We start from the raw sequence: 24,246 nt of genomic DNA on the forward strand, positions 1-24,246 counted from the left end.
AGAATTTGAATTCAGGGGAAAAAAATTGCATTGACACTTTCATAAATCGACGGCTGATTTATTATCGATAATTGCTTTTGATTGTTATGGCCCCTCTGGATATTTATTTATATTCGATCGTCTGCCCCCGGGCACCGCCCCCCCGAACAGTCGTCAAAAGGTGCAAACACACACCCACAATTTGTTTATAAACGAATGCGCAGCAGACATAAAAGCCGACACCGAAAGGAAAATTTCAAAACAAAGTCATAAAGAGAAGCAGCTAATACTCTAGGATATATCTTTGTTTTCTGATCTCCCTGCACCACCCAGAGTACGTTCAAATTCATGATACCCTCTGGAAGCGTATCGAAATGAAACCAAATCAAATTTAAAACCAGAGAAAAAACCAAAAGCACAATGAACATGAAACGTTCGGAATGGCTGGCATTAAAAAGCCATTATAATAAAAACTAATATTAAATAATATAAACATTCGTCGAAGAAATAAACACACTTGGGGGGCGAGGCGCCGCCAGCTCGTATGTTGAATGTTAAGCTAACAGAGGAAAGCAAACAGGTAGACCGCCCACCCACGGAGGCTAACAGAGGCCTGTTCGGTAACAGACTCCCCTGGAAGCGCTCGTTTCGGAATCGAGTGTGCCACGAGCACGCACGAATGGGCCCGTTCGGAGTAACAGCTGTTCTGTCGGTGCCACTGGCCTTACCATGGCCCGCCATCAATGGCACGGCCCGGCCCCATCATCATCTTTATCATGGTCGGTCGTCATCGTTGATGTTAGACCCACAATTTTCCTGAGCGGCTTCAGTCGTTGCCTGTCAACAAAGCGCTGCGAACGTGTCTGAAGAACCTGCTCCGCAAAATTAACTCAATAATATTCCAAGTCGAATGCGAAATAAATTAGAATTGAATTGAATTGAAGAATTTCCACCCAAAGTGCTCCAAAGTGTTGTGTTCGAAGAAAGTGCTGAAGAAACAAACCAAATGCCCAACATGGCAATGAGCTTTTAAATATTCCACAAAAACATTTCGAATTTAATGCACAAAGACTGTCAAAGGTGTTTTCTTAGACATAAAACATAACAAACTCCACAGAAACTCAATTTTCACAAGGTAAATATTATTTTTGCAATATCATTGCATAAATCTCCCTTACAATGAGCTCGCCCCAAAAACTGCTTTCAGTGCATAAACAAAAGAAATCGTTCCCCTAAGCCAACGACAGGAACAAACCAAAAAAAAGAAGGGAAAACAGCAATGAAAAAAGTGTCAAATTTATGCGAAGCGGTAAAAGGCGACAGCCGGAAATTTATATGGCTTATGAGTCGAGTCGAGTCGGGACGAGTTGAGTTGAGTTGAGCTGAAAGATGGAAGGAAACCTTTCCATCTGTCCCCACCAGAAACCTCGAAGATTTTTTATTTGCCTTCTCCAATGCCACAAGGAAATAATAGGATAGGGAAGGAGAGTCAGGCATCCAAATTGTGGGAATTGTTCTGTTTTTTTTGTGGGTGTCAACTTGTTTGTTCTTGTAATTGTGTTGTTAACATATTTTTTCCATGGGTTCGCCTTTTTTGCCTGCTCTTCCATTGGGCCTAATAAATTCTAGCATCCTCGAGGTTTTTAAAACCGAAATAATATTTGAAAAGTTATGGTAATCATGGGGGCAATACTTGTAGATGTAGAGGTTACAACACAAAAATTACTGAAATTCTGCGTCATGTTTTAACTTTATTAAATTACTCATTACATAAAAAAGATAAGTTTGCCTGGAGATTTATGTTCAGTGTTTTTTTTTACAAGAATTATTAACATATACACGACACAGAAAGGTCTCTATTGTGTGCACATGGGAGTAGATTATTTCTGTCAAATATTTGACATCATTATTCTGTTCTTTATGGACAAACTCGAAATAAAAGTACATTTAATATACTCATACAGCAGCGGGTACATTTTTCAATTTTCCAACATTAATTTCTGCCTAAAATTCCTTGCCGGAAAAGTGTAAAATTATAGTCAAAAGTCAGTTATCAAAGCGTTAACTATTATGGCAGGACATCAACCTTTATTACTCAGAAAGTTTATTGGTTAAGGCACGCTCGCACTTTTGGGGATGATGCTCGTAAAAAATGTAAAGTGCCTCCTAGATAGCCATTAAAAGAGCAGTCCCTCAAACGTTAATGGAGTCGGATAATATCAATGAAATTTTGTAGGCAGCTTCCTAGGCATAAAAAAGTTAAAGAAATATTTAAAAACATTTAAAGTTGCGAAAAAGTTATCTTCAAAGTTAAAGACGTGAATCTGAGTAAAGAAAGATTTAAAAAAAAAATGCATAAATTGACCCTAAATCCAAGCTTAAATTATTCCACTTCATCAAACAAATTTTCCTTCAGCTGATTTGACATATCAAACGGTTTCACGCGCTGCCCGGCTTAAGCCAGAAAATTTGGCCACAAAAAACTCTTATTAAATATTAAATCTGGTGTAATATTAAAGCATAAATGTGCCATGATTTCCGAGAAAGAAAAACGAAGCCTCAGAGTTCAGGCCAATTGGCCTTTTTGTTGCTTCTGTGCAGCTTTTGTCATAGACCGTGGAAAGGGCAGGGCAGGACAGGGAGAGTGTAACACACCAGCATATAAATGTCATACAATCCCACACATTCTCGTACTTAGTGCAGTGAGTAACATAACTTTAAATCCCATCAAGAGTCAAGAAACATATTCAAAAATTAAATTAATTAAAATAAACAAATAAAATCAGCAATGGCTAAAGAGCTTTTCGACTCATTACAGTTTTGCTTATAGCATAATGTCTTCGTTATGAAACGCACTGTAGCCATATGCATTATGTAGGCAGCTGCCATATGTATATTGGCAGGCTGAAGCTTTGCTTTGTGTGCCACCGAAATAGTTTGCTGAATTTGTCAAAGAGTCGGGGTGGGAAGACCTCCAAATGCTGCTCCTTCCTCTCTCCTGGCTCTTGGATTCACGGAATGAAATGCAGCATACACGTCGTATACGTACTTCCCGGGGCCCTCTGCCAAAATATTTCATTGTGAACCATTTCTGGAGGGTGTTGGTTGGCCCAGATGGAAATGCTGGGGGCAGCTCTCTCCTCCCCGGTGCCACAATGAAGCAGCGAAACCTGAAAGACAAAAAGTTAAATTAATAAACAGCCAAAGGCAGAGAGAGAGAGAAGAAGAGGAACATAGAGAGTGAGCGAAATAGACTTAATTTGTGAGAAATAGTCTCTGGTGTTTGGTTGAGAAGACCGCAAACTCAATGCAGATAATTAAATGTAATTACATAATGTGTTTGTATTTGGAGAACCTTCTCTGCTGAACGTGTACGTGACCGTGTCCGGTGTCCGTCTCTGGTGTCCGTCTCTGGTGTCCGTCTCTGGTGTCCGTCTCTGGTGTCCGTCTCTGGTGTCCGTCTCTGGTGTCCGTCTCTGGTGTCCGCCTCTGGTGTCCAGTGTCGAGTGTAGGGTCTCGGGTGTATATTCCTGCACTTGCTGGCTGTGCTTGTGTGCGTAATGACGTGCTTATTGCCACCAACAATAAATGCGAGTGTAGCCACACACAAAATAAGCACCGAACACCATCAAGCATGAGTCAAAGGAAACTTTGATAAGACGAAAAACGAATGCTCTGATGAGTGTGAGGGTGAAATTATGTTTCAGGGAAATTTCCACTGATTTCTATACAATCTCAACAGCAGTAATACTTCACAGGGGAGCAGCGAAAGTCAGAAAGTTTATCAGATACAGAATTGCTCCTGAATGAAAGTGTAATTAAAATAGCAACAAGCACATAAAACATGGGGGAAAGGTACGGGAGTTGTACGAGTATCTCTCCCTTGGTTTGTGCATAAACGGCATAGTTGTGTGTTGCTTCTGTTATTTGATAAGAGCTTATGATGATGACGCGTACGTTGGCCAGGGGCGGGTGCTTTTCCCACACAAACGTACTCAGTACTTTCTGTTCCATGCGGAGGAGTCAATAAAATGTAATTAAATCGACATTGTTATCAGCACTAGGCACACATACACAGGGAGGAACACACAGAAACACCACTAAAACAATGGCAGTATCTGTGTTTTGTTCAGTAATTTCAATACAAAATAATACTAGGAATGTAATAGATATTCGAAGTGTTAGATACCCATTGTACACTACTCCAGAGGGAGTATTTCTGCTCCAAATATTTTCTTAGCCATTTGGCAGAAATTATCCAAGTAGAATATCTTTGCGTTGGCCATCCCCAAGTGTAAATGTTAAATAAACATCGAACACCACAACATACCCTTTCGTTTTATTGTTTCCATCTAAGCGAGACATTCGCTTGGGTTCATTGTCGAATTTGTTTTCCCGTTTTCCCTGTTTTCGCTGGTGTTTTCCCTTGGTGTAATTGTTGTTATCGTTGGTGTGAAACAATTGAGCTGAAACAACATTATCAACCCCTCTACACTCGTATAAGTGCTATGTGTGTGTGGCTGTGTTTTTCTGTGGCTGCTGTTAAAATAAATAAAATTTGCAAATTTCCTTGTTGACCGTTTTTGGCCTCATGGCCTGGCCTAATGGCCGCCCAACGGAAAGTGTGAGGGAAATTCCAATTGAAATTGGCAAATAGAATTTAATAGTGAAAAGCCCAAAGAAATAAAATAATCAAATTTGTTTTTACCTCTCGAATAAAATGTAGAAATCCTTGAGTGCAATGCAATTCAATTCAAATTCAAACAATCGAAAAACCCCAAATAAAATTCAATAAAATAAATTTCAATAAAAGGCCCTCTCTGTGAAGCTCTTATAAATCTATTAAAAGTTTCTCCGTACCGCAAAAAAAAAGAACACACAAAATTCCCTCGAGAAAGTTTTCACTTCAAAAAGGACTCGGCAGCAGATAATGAGCTCAAAAATTGAGCTAAAATGCAAAATGGAAAAGTTTCCGGGGCAAAGCCAAAGCTAAAATCAAATTAATTTCTCGGTGGATTCGTCAATCGACGAAATAAATTGTGGGGCCGTAGAAAACTGGCCAAAAAATGTAGCAAAAGTTTCAGCTGGAGTGTTTTGGAAGGAGTTTTACGGGGAAACCTCCCAAATAGTTAGGTGCAAGGCAAATAAAACCAGCAGCAGCAATCCTTTACCTCTCAGCACCTTTTCACATGAACTCGGTCAAGTTGTGGCTCTTTATTCAAATTTAATTCTCAACCTTTTAAGTTGTTTATCATCGCCACTTGACCTGCCCCTGCCCCAGCACTTAAACTTCCATTGGCATTGCCACTCCTCCCCTTCTTCTTTGATTTAAAATTGTTGGTCAGGGGCTTGTTGGGACCATTGAAATTTATCAAGTGCCATCTCTTGGCCTTTTTTCCCCGAACTCTTTTAATTGAAAATGCTGCCAAAGGTGCCTCCTGCTTCATCCCAAAATAGGGCACCCACAAAAAAAAGGTTAAATGAAATGTTAAGAGAGCGCAAAGATGCCCTAAATGAGATGAAATTAAATTAAAAGTTTCCATGCGCAGTGCACACAAATATTACCCCGGTAGCAGGTGAGAAATTGAATAATTGATACATTCCAACCTGTAAAAGAGCCTGAGAAGAGTGGTCCCAAAAAGTACACAGTGGGTTTATCCATGGCAATTTCCAATTCGAAACTCTTTGAACCTTTTCCCAACATTATTTTCTGACTAATTGAAAATTGAAGTGGTATTGAAAAGGTATATAAAATATATAGCACTTGACATGGCACTCCCACTCCCACACACATTCACACCTGAAGGCTTTGATGCCTATTCAAGCATTATTCACTTTGCCATAGGCATTATCTAACCCGTAGGTGGGTCCTTGAATAATCCTTAAGCACCATTCGCAGGCCTTTAATTTTGCGGCTGACCGTTTCAATTGGACAGAGTGACGAGGACGAACCTCAATGAGTGAGAGCACTTCAATTACATTTTGCAATTACCCCACACACATGCATCCATGGGCTTTGTATGTATTGGTGGCAACCACAAACGTACTCGTATCCCAAAAAAGAAAAACCTCTTTGCTCTCTCTCTTGGAAAATGAAAATATCCTCTTGACTGGGGAGGCACCTCCGTGTTAGTGTGTGTGCGAGTCTCTCTCTCTCTCTCTTTTACCCTTATCAAGTCCACTTGCAGTGGGTCTCTGCTGCTGCTGCTGCTGGTGCTTCTGTCCATTGCATAATTCAGTTGAGTTCATCTTGTTCTGCAGCTGTAGCTGCATCCCTCCCTTTACTCTCCCTCAGAGCAGTCATACAGATCATACAGATTCAAACTCGGACATTGGCAGGCTCATCAACGATTGCTCAAGTTGCTTAGAGATATGTTTTTGGCACTCCTTCAAACACTACTGCCTGCTCTCTCTCTCTATCTCTGTGTGTGCAAATTGCATTGCCAAATGTCTAACCTCTTTAAGGCCTTAGGCTCTCTGGCACAATTTAATACTCGTCTGTAGGTTTGCCCTTTAAAAAATTGACACAATTGTCACCACCATAAAAGGCCCAAAATGTCTGGCATTAGCCATTTCACTGGCCCTGTCATTTCAATTAGGATTGCGACAACATTTTGTTGGTTTAGTTTAGTTGCCGACGGCCACATCTGCCACGTCACTGGGTCATGCCCGAGGGCCATGCCTCATGAAATTTCCCCGAATTTACTTGCCACCCACACACATAGCCGAACCGTTTGGTTATGTGGGTCTGTGTTATGTGTGAGTCCGTCAAAAAGAAGCTTAACATATGTATTTTTGTATGTTGATGTAAAATGTTTGCACAGTCGAAACACGAAAATGTAGCAAAATCAGTTGCATAAACTTTAATGGTCATTTATGAAGCAACTAATCAGGGATTCTGTCAATATTCTGTGATTTTTAACATAAATATGCTTAAAATTCAAAGCAAAGTTCAAAGGGTTTTATCAGGTTTATTTTAGAAAACTACTTCAATAAATACTGCACCCACCTTTGGCCCCACAATTCCACAATAAATGGCCAAAAATTGAAAACGATGTTCACGAGTAAAGTGATTTACTTTGACACTTCCACCGAGCGAGTTTTTTCACCCATTCAGCCGCTCTGCCCTACAAAAGGGAACCCCATTGGATGGTCCATTCAACTGATGGAAAACTTCAAAGTGCAACAAGTGTTTGGAAGCAGAAAATTTATCGATTCCAGAAGTTGCCCTCAGAGTGAATTACGACAAGTTCGGCTGCCATCCACCCACCACCAGAACAAGCCCCAGGAGTAGCATCCGCACTCTTCTCTTTTTTTATGGATACAAATGCTGGAGAGAGTGGAGCGCCGAATGGAAGATAGATGTCTGTAAGTTGTCAGCGCTGCCTGGCGCTTACATAGGTGGCACGAGTGGCACACGGCTGTCGCGGCGTCTCATGGTCATGGCCATGGACATGGATGGTAGTCAAGGCCGGGTTGTCCGTGAGAGTGGGACTAAAATTTAATTGTGCAGTCGTGTGACTAATTGAAAAGTTTCCACTTGTATGACGAAAATAGGAAAAAACTTATCAGCCGGGAATAAAGCCCTGAGAAATGGCCGATGAAAGTTGATTGTCTTGTTGGCTCCCTGGCTGCTTCCCTTTTTATCGCCTGACAACCAGCAGAAAACCATGGAGATAAAAACAATGGGGGAACAAGCAAAACTATCGACTCCATTAAGTGATTTACTGGGATTAATTATGCTAAAAATGTTCATGTGGATAGTTCTTGGCAACACTAATTGGAATTTGCAAGAAACAAAAAGAAAGGCAAAGCCGCATGCAATAGTTAGGGATAGCTGAGGAATTTTGTGGATGCTTTTACTCAAGCGGGAAATAATAGAAAAACAAATCTATTCCTGTGTATGTGATTATTTAACCATTAAAAATTGATTAAGTGTATAGGAAAGGTAACTGTGAATTGGAATTAAAGATTACACACAAGGGAAAGTGTAGGTTTGAAGATAAATACTTTCACTTTTGAATATCGATTAAATGCACTAAAGTGTCCCCTATAAATATATGTATCGCACATCTTAATTGAAATCCATCTGGTTTATTCCCTTAACCATACTTTACTCGCACCACTGATCACGCAGAACATATTTTTAGTATCAATTTGAAAAGTTCTTCATCACATCAAGAGCAAAAGTGAGTATTTCGCGTGTTTATAGCCTTCGACCTCGCAGTATTTATGGGCGGAACATCCTACTCCACTCCGTTTGGACTCTGTTTGTGGCACAGTCATCATTTTTATGGGCTCATGTTTCACTTAGGCAAACATTTGAATGGCTTCTGGAGTCATAAATTTGGATATCAACTTCGTTAGGCTCGGTCATGCTCGAATATAAATATTTTGTGTGAGTGTTTTTCTGTGACAATTTCAATGATCTGCATATCTGGTTATAGTTTGTTCACCGCCCTCCTACTTTTTCCCAATTTCGTGTTCCTATTGCTCGACCGTTGCTTTTTTTACGAAGGCCAACAGGCCTTCCACTTTTGGCTTGTTTTTGCTCGAATGTTTTATTGGCGATACGATTTATGCGGACAGGACAGTGTCCGTTTATCGCACCATCACGTCCTGTTACATGTTACATGCTCCATGTAGATATTCCATGTAGCGGCGGAGTGGGAAGCGTGTCCATAAATTGATGTCAAACAATCCTTTGCTGTTTCTACATATTTTTACAGCAAGTCAATGGTGAGAAAGGAAAGGACTGTGGTGGGGGGGATATGACTCGAAACTTTGTCACATTCCATTGGCATTTTAGTATGTAAATTCCAAATTATATATTTGCCATTTTATTGTTTTCCCTTTCTCTACTCTGTCTCTGTGTCTGTCCATGAATTAAATTATATTATTTGTATTTACCCTTAAACACGCAGGGTGTTCCATTAAATTTTACATTAAATCAGATAAAATTCTCTACCACAAAATTGTGTTAGAGCATTGAATGCCTCGACCTTTCATATGCCCACTTTCTGCGTTGTTTTAGACTGGAAATTTTCCTTCCTTTATGCCGAATGTAAAGTAATACATTTGCCATGCGACTTAAGCTGTCATTCGCATGGAAATGTTGCCCAACTCATTCGCTTCTTTGGCGCATAAATTGCGAGAACAAGGCTCTTAAAGTGCAAATTTATTTTAAATTACGAGTACGAGCATTTCAGTGGTTTTGCCTCACTTTTGTTTGAGTGCTTTGCGGCCATTAGTTCCGTGGCACAATTCTGCTCACGCACGGAGGAGCCATGGCGGAGCCATTAGGTGGAGGATGAATATGAAAATCAAGACCGAATCCCGCAGGCAAATAAGCCCCGAAGGCAGTGGATGAGGGACCCAGACCCAGACCCAGACCCAAATCCAGTAAGCAGTCTGAGTCCCAGGTCTAGGTCTGCTGCTCTCGCCCTCGCTCCTCCTCTCCAAAGCTCTCTTTAAATGCAACACGCGCCTTTTTGCGGCTCTCTCACTCTCGCTCTCGCTCTTCCCATCTCTTTCGTGTCCCTTTGGTAGCTCTGTCTTTGGCCAGACACTGATTTCAGTTGATTTTGCTGTTGCTCTTTTTGTTATACTCTCACTTCGTGGCTGAAATTAATTTATTGTCTAACTGCTGATGGGAAGAGAGAACGCAGGGAAGGTGCTGAAACGGGAGGCAGACTCCTCCATGGGCGTGACACGTTGTTGACGCCGCAACATTAAATGTTGCTGAAAGCGCGCGTGGCACAATTTCCTTCCCCGCTATACGAAACTTCATAGACCCAACCTAAAGGCAGCTACAGCCATACAACAAAACTGTTTTTAATCGATAAACTTGTGTGGGTTTTTGGGCGACGGCGACAGCGACGGCGGCGCTAGGGGCATAAATCAAGTTATAGAGATAACAAAAAAATTCTTCACTCACCTTCTGATACGCAACAGAGTTGCCATTAAATAGAGGACAACAAAAAAATAGCCCAAAAAAGAAAATGAAAAATGTAGCATACAAAATCGACTTTTAAACGTTGCGCACGAAATTTTCCATCTCTTGTATTTTTGAAAGGTTTTTGGGCAGACTTTTGGGAAAAGAAATGGGTATTTGAGGCTGTGAGTAAGAGGAAAGATATTTGAAAGGAAGGAATATTATATTTAAGAATATAAACGGGAAGTTAATTGATGAAATATTTGCTGAAAGTGGCCAACAAATCCTGAAGTAAACTTATTTAGAAGTTGAATGGAAACTAATTAATAGCATTTGTTGTAATGTTGTACAAATATGTTATATTTTTAGCTTATTTTAAATAAGTTACTCCAATTAATGGCAACTCTCTTTCGGATCAGAATGAGAGCAAAGTGATTGCGTTGTCAATTATTGTAAATTAGTTTATATCTTGAACAAAATGTGATTACACGAACATTTTACCCAAAGGGTACTGGAAGATTCGACTTCTTGGTATCGGTAGACTCTCGTGCTTTCAATTACCCACACACACATGTACATACATATGTATATGTACATATGTATGTATCTACGTCCACCTGTAAAATCTGTAATTGTGGGAAATGGATGCTCCGGGGTCCCATGGCAAGTGGCAACCTCTCAACAATCCAAACAAAGAATCTTCCATATTGAAGTTTGTGTACTTTTGTCTTCGTCCCTTTGTTTCAGTTTATTTTGTTTTGGTTTTTCACGTTTGTATTTTGCTAAACTGTCGCTTGTGTGTCTTTTCGTTTTGGCTCTCTGCTGCTGCCTCCTTCATTCCTTTTCTCTTTTCTTAAATATAAATAATAAATTATATATTTCAATCTTCCTCTCTGGGGGAGCATCCCAAAGCAGCATGAGCCAGCTGCTGCTTAAAATTTCCTGGAAATTTTTCACTTTAACTGACTTTAAAGGAAGACAAATTTTGAGGCAGCATTTTGAGGCAGGCAGCCTGAAAGTGATGTATGAGCTTGAGGGTCTGGTGCTGAGGCCTATAAAATATATTTGCTGTCCTGGCTAAGTAGAAGATTGATATTATTCCCTTTTCATTTTCGCTGAGATTTGCATAACAGAGCGAGCTAGGGATAGGGGCTAGGGAAAGTCCTGCAATGTGGTGCCTATTCTTAGTCTTATTCCGGATGGTCTCTGTCCCGGACTCTGTCTATCCGCAGCGGCTTATTTATGCGCGCATGTCGGCGTTAAATTGGATAATGGAAATTGGATTCGAGCTGGAGTTTCGGCCTAAACGAAAACTCACTTCGCATCGGGCCACACACTCAGATGGGAGCTTTCTGTCTGTGGCCGAGGCAGTGGCACTTGACTTGATTACGTCGCAAGCAGGGACAAAGGCAGACACACGTGTGTGCCAGAAGGCAACACAAACACCTGTTGAGATTAGAGGGACTAGACAACGGGGGACACGAGGACGGAGGCCATCTGATACTCGCACTCGACAAAGTCGCCTTATTAATATTAATGAGCAAATGGTTGGGGGCTGGCATCATCGATGGCTGGTAACGTCATTTACGATGTGCGAAAATAAATATTTAATTATTTATAAATCATGACCTGGCCACAGCGACAATGACGTTGCCACATGCTGCCAACGAGCGTCGAGAGGAAAACGTGAGGATGTCGCCGCTGCACGGATGAGCACATAATTTATCCAGAATCCAGGGTCGATCCCACCGTCCGGGCTACGTACGGGCCAAAGTGTAAATACATAAATTATGGCAAACATATTTTGCCAGCCTTCGAGCTTCAGGTGGGAGCACACACCCACAGGGGAAAAATTATTAGAAAGAGAAACAATGTGAGCGAAAAGAGTGGGAAGATGGTGTACAGGAAGGACCGTACATTAAACTTGGAGTCTGTTATAAATGTACAGTCACCTCATTAGGGTGTAACGAGAGAATAATACACATAATTAATGACTTAAAGACGTCCATTTAAAAGCTAAAAATTAAATAAAATTGAACTCATTGAAGGGAAACATCAAAATGAAACATCAACGGCATAAGGCATGGCCTTGACTAGCAGAAATCTGCTGTCAATTCAAAGCAATATACCAACATTCATTAATGTAGATAAAACACATCGAATAAGCACTATTCATTCATATAAACGTCAACTAAAACTCCGCTTATTGATTGAATAATTGAATACCGATTTTAATCATATTTTCATGCATGAAATGCAATCAAGTTGGAAGCTTACCCAATGCATGGTAGATATAAGAATACTCGCATTAGTCAGCCAATGCCAATCGTCCTGATTTGCTCCATAACCAAATGGGAATATGATTTGACTGCTGTGTTGACTCTGCCTCTGGCTCTGCCTCTAGCCCCCGTGGAGAGGGCAAATGTGAAATATGAGCTATTTTCGTGCATTTACCAATTAAATTCGTTGACATAAGCCGATTTGGCGTTTACGTACATTTGATGGGGTTCATTTGGGTGGCTTGCACAACAGATCGAATATAATTTTTAATTAACCAAATGGCAATCCAACCAACGGAAAATCAATCAGTTTAGCCTACTCTCTGGGCTTTATGCATGCGAAACTAGGCAAGCAAACTCGGGGCAAACAAATCAACTGGAAGGTGAATCTCATTCTCTTTCAGAGCGTTGGAAGTGAAAATTGATACCAAAGAGAAGAAGCTGAAAAGAGAGGAGAGGAGGACAAGAGCAAACTCTATGCATGACAATGACTTTGGCCAATGAGTGTGAAAGATAACAGCGCCAAGTTTTGCATGGAAAAACAGACGCTAGTCTCTGCTCAGGTGAACAAAGGCGCTGGCAAACAAAAGAAGTGGAAAATTCGTTGCTAACTTCAGTTCAGTTTCTGTGTTGAACCTAACAATGTTTTCCATGGACATTTTCTTTATTTTTGGTGCATCTATTTAAAGATAAATTAGCATCAACACAAATCTTATTTAATAATTGAGAAAACCCAACAATATTCCCTTGTTAAAGTCGAGAGAGTTTTCTGGTGGAGCATTTCCAATTATAGTTTCATCAGTCAACCATCCGTAAAGCAAAATTTACCTTTTCTTTTGTCTCGAATTCATTGGAAAGGCGACAACACACATGAATCTTCTACTCGAACGGCCAGATCGGTAGTCGGTAGTCAAGCGTTTTATGTCCTTTTATTGAGATTTCGGGGCGGCAGAGCAGAGAGCTGAATGTGAGGTGCCGTCATCGTCATCGTCAATGGCAACATGTTTACCAATTGATTGCTGGCCTTGTTGGTCCTGGCCAGAAGCCGAACATTGAAGCGAACTGGACAGGCACTGTTCTGCAATTGGCTGGCAGGCAGATTGGTTGACTGGCAGACTGGTCCTGGCATATCGGTATATCTGTCTGACTAATCAAGGTGTAGGCCGTACAAAAGGCAGCCACTGTGTTGGTGGCAATTATGATGTGGCTGCTCCATATATCGCTACCTAATTAAGTGGGAGTCATGGCTATGAGGAGTGTTGTCTGGGTGGGAGTGACTTAAGCTTAAACCCGAGCCGGGCAAAGGTCATTAGGAACAGCAGCAGTTGTTTTTGTTTTTGTTTTTGTTATTGCTGTTGCTTGGAGCCATAAATTCGGTGGCAATTCATGTAGTTTATCCAACTAGGATTACGCCAATTAATTAATCAGAGGAAATTCTATCTGCGTGTGGTCGTCTTGGAGGAGTCAAGTGCCACCCCACGGCCCAGCCCACAGGCTATTTCCGCCATGACCTACCAAAACTTCCACTTGGCCTTGGCATGTCCTTCTCCCGGCAAATAAGTTTTCTCTTTGCCCCAAAAACTTGACTTGACTTGACTTCACTTCCCATTGGCCGCGTCGTTGTCTGCGAAGGTTGCTTTGCAAAGTTTACGGCTTTCATCGGGTTGTTTTGTTTTGTATATGTTTTGTGGGCTCAAACTTTATGCTGGCATATGGAGGGAAAAATGCCTGCAAGCGGTACGATACAATTTTCTTATTAATTATTGTACAAAAGGCTAGAGAAATGACAAGTGCGCGGAAATTGTTGGAAATATTTGCTGGAAATATTTAATTTTATTTTATTTTATGTGAATTTCTTTTAGAAACGTTTCTCAATTTTATTTGACACATTTTCATTGCTTTTCATTGCTTTTCTTTGCTTTTATTTCTCTGTCCATGATGAGTCATTTGAAATGCATTTTAATTATAGTATTTCTGCCTTTGGCACTACAAATAGATTGGGTTTTATACTATAAACGAAGAGGACTAAGCTACACTTCAGTTTTTGCTCCCCGTAGCCCCCTTGCCACGCCTTAGTTATGTCCAAGTTAATTGCTTGTTGTTGCTTATATTGTTGGCATTGTTTTCCTGTTTTCTTTCCTTCTTTCTTTATTCTTTACTTTCGCTGGCATTCTCGAGTTGCCGTTCATTTTTCACTTGCCAGATAGAAAATCATTTTTTTTCGTACGCTCGCGAGCGGAGAAGAAAGCAAACACAAACTCGAGGCAAAATTTCATATAGTTGATTGCATTGTTCTCTGCTGGAAGTTGTCAGGGACACAGTCCACACCCAGGAGACTGGAATGGCAGCACCAGCGTGGAGTAATCTACTTTAGCGAGTGCTGACTGTAGCGCTGCCTGAGAAATACTGATACCCTGCGCTCAATATTGTCGGTAAATAATGCGCTCGCTTGTTAGGAGCAGCTGCCGGCAGACAGGCCCAGTTATATGTATCTCCTGGCTAATAATAAGGGGGATCCACCAGCCACCAGCCACTAGCCCACTAATCAATCTCGCATTTCTTTATACTACCATTGCAGCAGCAGCCAGCAGCAGCAACTCCAAAGAGGAACTAGAACCATGTGACGGACGCCCGGGCGTGGCACGCATAAAGTATGGAAAACATATCAAAACATTTGCGATTCAGCAGCTGGTTCAGGCATCCACAAATAGGCTGACGACCAGGGCATAGGAAATTACCAGACGAGGAGTGGTGCAGGGCACTAAAGCCAACATGAAAGGACATTCGAAACCGAATGGGGCAGCTGCCGACCGCAGTGGCCGCCGCAACGTGGACAGCGACAACAGCCATGTCCATGTCCATGTACACGTCCAGTGCCCAGACCATCGCAGGGGCATTCTGTTATTTGTGCTGACAGCGCTGACACTAACGAGCTTAATAACGCCCACAGAGCAGTTGACAGTGGCGCCAAATGGAACCTCACAGCAGCAGCAGCAGCAGCAACAACTGGAACAGCAACAGCAACTGGAACTGGAAGTGCAACTGCAACAGCAACAGCAATTGCAACTGGAGCTGGAGTACAAGCACATGAATGGCAATCTGGTGGCAGCAGTGGACTTCAATGGCACACTGGCACCGGGACGGCCACCGATGACGCCCCACCAGCATCGCAATGGCAGCGTCGGGGGGCATTTTCCGGGTGGTGCCATCGATTGCAGCAAAAGCGGCGGCAACGGCAACTTTATACTGAAACTCATCGCAATGATCCTGTATGCGATGGTCTGCATCGTTGGACTCTTTGGCAACACTCTGGTGATCTATGTGGTGATGCGATTCTCCAAGATGCAAACGGTGACGAATATTTACATACTGAATCTGGCCATTGCGGATGAGTTCTTCCTGATTGGGATACCCATTCTGATCTACACGATGCAGGTGGGCAACTGGTCGTTCGGGGACTACATGTGCAAGGCGTACATGGTGAGCAGCTCCATCACATCGTTCACCTCTTCGATCTTCCTGCTGATCATGTCCGCCGATCGGTACATAGCTGTGTGCCATCCGATATCCTCGCCCCGCTACCGCACCCCGTTCGTGTCGAAGCTGGTGTCGGCCTTCGCCTGGATGACCTCAGTGCTGCTGATGCTGCCCGTCATTCTGTTTGCCAGCACTGTGCCGGCGGAGAATGGGCTGCTGAGCTGCAACATCGAGTGGCCGGACACGCAGAACCTGGACTCGGACTCCACGTTCATACTCTACTCGCTGGTGCTGGGCTTTGCCACGCCGCTGACCTTCATTCTGGTCTTCTACTGCCTGGTCATCCGGAAGCTACATACTGTGGGGCCCAAGCACAAGAGCAAGGAGAAGAAGCGATCCCACAGGAAGGTCACCAAGCTGGTGCTGACCGTCATCACGGTGTACATCATGTGCTGGCTGCCCCACTGGATCTCGCAGGTGGCGCTCATCAACTCGGTGCCGAATCCGTGCGGCGCCTCACGACTCGAGCTGGCCGTCTTCCTTGTCTGCGGCTGCCTCAGCTACTCGAACTCGGCCATGAACCCCATCCTGTACGCCTTCCTCAGCGACAACTTCAAGAAGAGCTTCATGAAGGCCTGCACCTGTGCGGCCCGCAAGGACGTCAATGCCCAGCTCCAGCTGGAGAACAGCTTCTTTCCCAAGTTTGGCAAGAGCCGGCAGTCGGAGCGACTAATCGGTGGTGGCAACAAAGCGTCCAAGGCCGCTGGCACGGCCAAGAAGCGGGCCCTGGCCGCAGCGCGGAACAACAATGCACCGATGGCCACCACCACGACGACCACGACAACGGCGGGCACGGATGCAGTGACCTCTGTCCAGCCAGCTGTTCATTATGCTCCCCCTTCTGAGCCAACAGCGCCATCCTGCAGCGGCAATCCTGCCACACTCCTGGTGGTCAACGCCGAGACCAACAACTGTAAGCCGCCCGTCCTGCACACTGACTTATAAGACCAGGCCCAGGCCCAGGCCATGCCGCTGGAGACGGTTGTGTTTATAGCCAGAAGATGAGGGCAGGCCGACATCGGTGTGGGCGCGGAAGTGGGTGTGGGTGTGGTAGTGGAACTCGATAAAGATCTGACCATGCAGTCGGAGGTGTTGCTTTAGGTTAAGCATTCATTCTCGATGGATATTGATATTTTATAGGGATAGAGCAAAAGCGATGCGAAACGCTGCGAGTGAAACTGATTTGGGAAAAGATTATGACAGGGAATCGATTATAAACTCATTTATGTTTCAGTATACAAAAAAGAACTTGACACCAGGGAAATATTCTTCATAAAATTACTTCAAATCAGAGAACACAAAGGTCAGAGAAGCAGTCACTATCGCATCGGTTTGCTGCCAGTCAGATTAGTGTTTGGATAAGTTTGCGTGGATAATTTTAGTGTCGTTTTCCAATTTACATACTCTGCTAGAATAAGGTTGAAAATCTTTACAAATAAGTTGAAGAGTGGAGTGAAAGTGGAACACGAGAACGAGAAAGTGAAAGTGAAATAGTGGAAATAATTAGTGGAAAGTGACAAGTGTTAAGTGTTGAGATTTGATCTTAGATTTCAAGGAAAAGAACTCAGAAAAATGCGCCAAAAAAACCCAAACCCAAAGGGGGAACCCAAAGAATTCCAGAAAGGCAAAAATAATTCCATTGGAAATAAAACGAACAAAAAGTATTCGCTGAAACAAGAAATCAAATAATAATAAAAAAAAAATAACAAAAAGAACCTTTTCAATTCGAATTAAATTGTAATGTGATTGTAAAATAAAAAAAAGGAAATTGAAATGGGGAAAATGTGAAGCAAACAATGTGGAAAATGTTGCATTACAATTCATGACGATAATCTCTAATTAAGCCTAATTAACCGAGTGCATTTTAATTAACACTGAAAGTACATACATAAATGTTTTTATAGCGGCTGCTGGGACTAACATTAACTCAGTGCAGGCGCTTTCAATAATCGACTTAAATGAATACCCAAATAAAAACAATAGATACAATAAATAATATTGAATCAGTCTCGAATAGATTCACACACACAAAGTTTGTCTCTCTTGAATGTTTTTAAAACAACACAAAATATAATAGTAATCTAAATGCCAGAATTTATCATTGACTTGGATATTGTTAGCCATATTGTAAGCCATGGCTGAAATAATCTTTGGGCATTTCTGCCCCTCCCCTACCAATGTACACGAATATTTGTACTTTTGAAAACAAAACACACAACAAAAGCTAGTCTAATCAGTGTTTAATATTAAACTATGATAAAAACATAAATATACATTTATTAATTGTCCACAAAAAAAAGCTACAGGTAAAGGAAAAAATGTGAACAACACAAAAGATAAATACATAGACACACATCTCTGTGGATACATTTTTCAATTTTAAGTGTAACTTAATTGAAGGCAAAAAAAACGTTGCTAAAAATACATTAGGTGGAGTTTGAGTGCTTCAAAATCAAAACAAAATGATGATCGAATTAAATAAACATAATTTTAAATGAATTCTCAAAGCTGGTCATCCTTTTTTTGTCTACTTATATTTATTTTTTGTGTTGATCTAAAACTATTTCAATTATATTGATTTTAAATGTTCATTTGGGAGCCATCAATGACGTGGCTTACCAGTAAAAAGTGAGGAAACCCATAAAAACAGGAAAATTTGTCAAGACAGAAACAAGAAAACGTTTTTCATGCTTCCGCCAACCATTCACAACATCCACAGGATGTTCAGACAACAAGGGGCCTGGGTTGGAAAATTTGACAGAAAAATGCAATGGAAAAACTGGAGAACCTATAATAAAAGCTTAACACAAATGGCAACCATATTTGGGGCATGGGATTATCGAAAAGAAGTGACAATTGCAGTTAGTAAGGGACGACCCCGAGGACAATGACATTTGAGGGCAGATTTTAAATCCAGTTGACCAACGAAAAACAGGGGAAGTGCTTTCTAGTGTGTCGTATTCCTACTCGATTTCATTCGCACTTAAAGCACAACTTGGTTAAGGGGCATATTGATTGTCTGGGGAAGTGCGGGGAAAATTATGGGCACCGCTCCTGCATGCTGATGCACTTCGCCATATGCCAGGGAGCTTTGAGAGTTTTAATGGGAAAGCTGCAGACGACGGACGCGGCATACACATCCCTCCATCCTCCATCAAGTTGAAGTTTAAGGTCAGACCAGAGCAGTGAAGGCACTTAGAAGTCCGTGTACGTGTGCAGGACGGGCCGAGGCGGACAACTTATGGCCATATTGATGGAAAAAACTCAGCTGTCAGTTGAATTATGAATACAGTTCGAGGCAAGGCTGCACCCCATCTGTGTCTTCCAGCGCTCTCTGGAGATTTTCAAAGTCAAACGAGCAACACAGAGATATGTATGTACGAGTATGAGTAGATATACGAGTACTACGAGTACTATGGGGCCTGAGCGGACAGACTTCAAAGCGCTGCCCCACGCCCGTTTGTGGCTATTTTGACCTAATTTATTTCTGGCTATACGAGAAATCAAATTAATGCTTCGCACTTCATAAATCGACCAATGAAAATGAACAGATAAAAAGGCACTCGCACAGCCACAGGCTACATACAGCCAAAGATTTTCTTTAAAAACTAAAAATACATTCGAGTCGCTTTATAAATACATTAGCACCTCAAATGCGATGGATAATGGCCAGCGATGCTGCGATGCTGAACAAACAAAAACACAGCAAAAGAAGCCACAGATTTATCCAGGTGGAGGAGACTCTACAGCTGTTCAAATAATATAATTGGATTCATTAAATTCATTCAATTGGCATACGATGTGCACTACAAATATGTGTCTTGATATATATTTTATATTATTTTATTCTATTGCTAATTTCAATACTTTCAGCAGCGCAGTTCGTGTGGAATTCAGACTCTCGTTAACGATAATGTTTGCTGTGATCCTCTGTGACCCTCTCTGTGTCGTAAATCAGTTTCAACAGATAAGAACTGAATGAGATCCACAAAGTAAAGTCATCTTTGCATGCATTTCATTCGATTTGTGATCAGTTCGCTTTGAATTTCGCCATCAGTAAGACGTTTCTCGGCTGAAATGAAAGTTGTTTCGGTTATTCTGCTTCTGGCAGGAAGCTTCTGCCACACTGCTACTGCCGGCCAACAGCTCGGTTACAACGCATACGAAGAGAATTCCATTGATTTTTGTGGACCAGAGTGCTTTGAGAAGCTGAAGCCCCTGCTCGACAATGCTGTGGAAATGAAGCAACGTTGCGAAGATTATGGCTTCCAGATCGATTTATTGAACGAGCAAATGGTGGAGCTTCGCGGTATAGTGGAACTGCAGAGCAAAGAAATCGAAGAGCTGAAGAGCAACCACAACCAGAAAGGAGAAGAATCCACTCCCAGCACACCCAGTACTTCCACCACGCCCAGCATTTCCAGCACTCCCAGGACTTCCACCACTTCCAGCATTTCCACCACGCCCAACACTTCCACCACCCCCACTGGTTGCACGAGCACCACAATTGGCAGAAATGCCACCACACTACCCACCAAGTGTGCGTCCTATGAGGAGTCTAGGATACTTCAAATTCAAGTACCCGGCACAGATCCGTTCCAAGTGCACTGCCACATGGAGCAGATGGACGAACCCGCCTGGATTGTCATACTGAAGCGCAGTGGAGGCCAGCTGGACTTTCACAGGAATTGGACAAGCTATCGCAATGGCTTTGGGGACCTGGCCGACGATCACTTTTTGGGTCTCGAGAAGCTGCACAGGCTGACGAGGTCACTGCCCTACGAGCTGCTCGTTAAGCTAACAGACTTCAGAGGCAATGAACGATATGCACTGTACAGTAATCTACTGATTGGCAATGAGCAGGAGAAATATTCACTAAAATTGTTGGGTAAGTACTCGGGAGATGCCGGTGATGCAATGAGCTACCATCTGGGCAATGCGTTCACCACCTACGACAAGGACAACGATGGATGGGGCCAGGGAACTGTGCCAATTACTACCACGGAGCTTGGTGGTACGGCTGGGATGCCAATTGGTGAGTGTTCACATCTGAATCTACGACTTTAAAATTATTTGCTCGTCTCTTTCCAAGCAATCTGATGGGTCAGTACTACAATGATGGCAAATATAGCGGTTTTTCTGGCATCTGGTGGTTCACCTGGAAGAATTATGCTTCGCTGCAGTCGGTCAAAATGATGATTCGTCCGTCTCACTACACTCTGATGCAGGACTAACAAGGCGCTGAGCTTTACATTTGTAAAATAAACAAATAAATATACGTATTTCGTTTTGTGCTGACACCTTCCGTGTCAGCTTTGAACAACGTCGAGCAATCCATAATTTTCCCATTGAGACTTGCAGTTTTTGAAGAGGTTGGAACCATTTTCTCACTTTTGCGAACAGCCACCAAGCAGCCAAGGAAAAGTTCTTGAGCATTCCGTGCCACTTGCTCCCTTCAATTGGGCTGTGGTTTTCGGTTTATCCTCCTCGCATTTTACGATTTTTACTTTTCTTTTTTTGCCATAGCTGTAGACTCTTTTCTGCTGAGCAAATTGAAAGTTTTTCGCCAACGAATTTTTGTTTTGCGGCCACTCGAGCGTTTGGCATTCCTGCATGCGGTGGCAAAAACTATTTCCATAGAGCCAGGCTCTTATCGCTGCAGGAGCAGCACTGCTCATTCTCGTGGCCATAGCAAATTGCTCAAAAGTCGAAAGTCATTGAGTCGGACAGTAAATTTTGTAAGGAGTTGTTCCTCTAGTTTATTTGCCGTAATTGGGGCACAAAGAGCCGTTTCCCTACCCGATTCTTTGGCTTCGATTTAAGGCCAGAACATAGCCGATTTCGGTGGCTTGCCAAAACAAATTTGATAAGCCATCGGAGGGGTTAAAGCGGCTTGGAATTAGGGCAGGAGATGGTGCCACCGAGTGATTGATGATTGAGTCAGCAACGAGAAGGAAAGTATTGACAGCGATGGATACAAAATACATTGGGAGCAGAGGGAAGAACAGATACGTATATATATCATGATGGTTTTTGGATGCTCTTTGGTAAGAATATCCCATAATAATAGCCAGAGATTACATATTTATTTCGTTTTTTTTCTTCTCTTATGTTGGGTTCAGTTCTCAGCCGCCTCAGGCTAGTGGGAATACCCCTGATACCCTGAAGTACCCACGACAAACACGCAGCGGGCATAAAAGTCAAACTCGAATCGATCAACATTTTTCTGTAGCATTTTCGGCCGCTGATGGTGGATGGTGATGATGATGAGGAAGAGGAAGAGAAGCACCCCCATGGTCAGGCGGCAGCTTCCGTAAACAGCGCCACATGCCACGAGAAGAACTTCCTCATCTCTGGAATCTTTGGCCATAAAAACGCTTGAAATATGCTGCTCATTTACATATGCAGGGGATGTATGGGATATATGGATGGAGGCGTTATATGACCTGCTTTTGGGCCTAACATAAGAATGAGGCGGATACACAAAACGTCCTCACAGCAAGGACGGGCAAGTCCCGGACTAGTCCAAGTTGCTGGACCTGCCACGGACTTGGACTCCGACTGGCCATCAATTATATCAAGTGGGAGCCGCCACTGCTGCCTGTCGGTACAAATTAAAGGCGTAAATTAGCCCACGCCCCCCGGCAAGTGTCAGCTCAAGTGGCAGCCCCAGGCCCAGCCCCTCCTTCGCACTACTTTCTCTGCGAGTGGGTGTCATTTGTGCTTATTGAAAAATATAGGTATTACGCTGCTGGGACTATGTATAGTAATAGGCTTTAAAGACATCCAACGAGCCAACACGTTTACTCTTTAAGTTGGCCAATTTCCGTCAAGGCTAAGCCGTAAAAGCCAACTACAGCCGCTAACCGGAAATCGCTTCTCGTCTCAAATTTCAACGCCCTGAGATAGCATCTTAATTACCCATCCACACACACACAACCACAAGCACAAACACACACAAAAGTGGAGAGAGAGCCTGGAAGGAAAGTCAATGACCTGGTAGGAATAACCCGGCAATGGTCAGCTCGCTCCTCGCCTCCAATATTACCAACGCAAACGGCTTTCGGTTTTTGTACGCAGGCCAGACACCCATCAATGGGTGAAGCCTCTGAGCTGAGGGATATGCCCTGTTCCTGGATGGGCATGTAACATTTTCTGGCTAGTTTTTTTTCAGGGTACAACTGCTTCGCTTCTCATTGCTGTACCCTTCTCGTTCTTTGCTTTTTTAAGGCGACAAAACAATAACAATTTCCTGTTAACGTAAACTTTTTGGGCTCACACTTCCGCTTCCACGTGGCTGTGGACATTGTTGCCATTACCAGAAGCAGCAGGGCCACACATTAATTACACAAAATACACACCACGATGGAAGTACCACAGAGAATGAGAGAGAGAGAGAGAGAGGAATAGAGTGACAGAGACAGAGACAGAGTGAGAGAGGGAGGGAAAGATTCACCTGAAAGTCTAGTTCGTACCTGGACAAACATTTGTGGGCATTAGTCGCCTATTTTGGGCTCAGCCTCAGCTGGGTGTCTGGTACTTCCGGAGTCCGGACTCCGTACTCCGCACCCTCCCCTCCCCACACGGTCTATGTACATTCCGGCGTGTAATTTGAGTTTGTGGTGTTTGCGCCGCTTTTATTATACCCGGTACTCGAAGAGTAAATAGGGTATATTGTATTTGTGCGGATAACGGTTGTATGTAACGCACAGAAGGAAACGTCTCCGACCCCATAAAGTATATATATTCTTGATCAGCATCAATAGCCGAGTCGATTGAGCCATGTCTGTCTGTCCGTCCGTCTGTCCGTCCGTCTTGTTGAGCGCCTGGATCTCAGAGACTATAAAAGCTAGAGCCACCAAATTTTGCATCCATACTTCTGTGTGCTCACACTGTTACAAGTGTATTTCAAAAAAGAGCCACGCCCCCTTCCGCCTCCGCAAAAGGGCGAAAACCTCTCAAATCTACAATTTTGAAGATAGCAGAAAACTCATTCCGTAGGGAATGACCATATCTATCAGATCACCAAATTGGGATACAATTGGATCATTATTATAGCCACAATGAAGAAATTAATTTTCAGTGGCCAAACCCACCCTGTCCCGCAGCTTATAGCAGCACACTGGCCGACTGCCGCTGGCTCTGCCGCTGGCTCTGCCGCTGGCTCTGCCGCTGGCTCTGCCGCTGGCTCTGCCGCTGGCTCTGCCGCTGGCTCTGCCTCTGCCGCTGGCTCTGTCTCTGCCGTGAGTCTGCAGTGTGGTGGTCTAGGGAGGGGGGGCGAGCTAAAGGAGCGTGTTGGTGTAGAAGTGTTGTAGATGTAGATGACAGATGAAGAAAAAATTTAAAATTTGACAAATAACCGCTAATGTACAGATGTAGTACCCAGTGCCGGGTATAAAAGTTGTAAGAAGCGTCTCAACGTCCCTTCTCGTTTATGTTTATTCTGTGCGGCCATACTCGACTCGTAGTTATTTATGCCTCCTCATCAGCTCCACTCTGCCTCTCTATTCTCGGCGG

General features: G+C 43.0%; 2 protein-coding genes across 2 annotated transcripts; both read left to right on the forward strand.

Moving 5' to 3' along the window:
* Positions 1–789: 789 nt before the first annotated feature.
* Positions 790–17,415, forward strand: LOC117894008 (somatostatin receptor type 2). The gene is made up of 2 exons (XM_034800832.1): positions 790–1,114; positions 14,771–17,415. Exon 2 carries the CDS (start codon positions 14,965–14,967, stop codon positions 16,672–16,674), a length of 1,710 nt encoding a protein of 569 aa, XP_034656723.1. The 5' UTR covers positions 790–1,114; positions 14,771–14,964; the 3' UTR covers positions 16,675–17,415.
* Positions 17,416–19,770: 2,355 nt separating this feature from the next.
* LOC117894009 (angiopoietin-related protein 7-like) lies at positions 19,771–20,991 on the forward strand. The gene is made up of 3 exons (XM_034800833.1): positions 19,771–20,122; positions 20,177–20,764; positions 20,822–20,991. The coding sequence occupies exons 1-3, from the start codon at positions 19,807–19,809 to the stop codon at positions 20,827–20,829; spliced, it is 912 nt and encodes a 303-aa protein (XP_034656724.1). The 5' UTR covers positions 19,771–19,806; the 3' UTR covers positions 20,830–20,991.
* Positions 20,992–24,246: the final 3,255 nt, after the last annotated feature.

This window comes from Drosophila subobscura, chromosome J (genome assembly GCF_008121235.1).
Source record: "Drosophila subobscura isolate 14011-0131.10 chromosome J, UCBerk_Dsub_1.0, whole genome shotgun sequence".
Taxonomy (NCBI): Eukaryota; Metazoa; Arthropoda; class Insecta; order Diptera; family Drosophilidae; genus Drosophila; species Drosophila subobscura.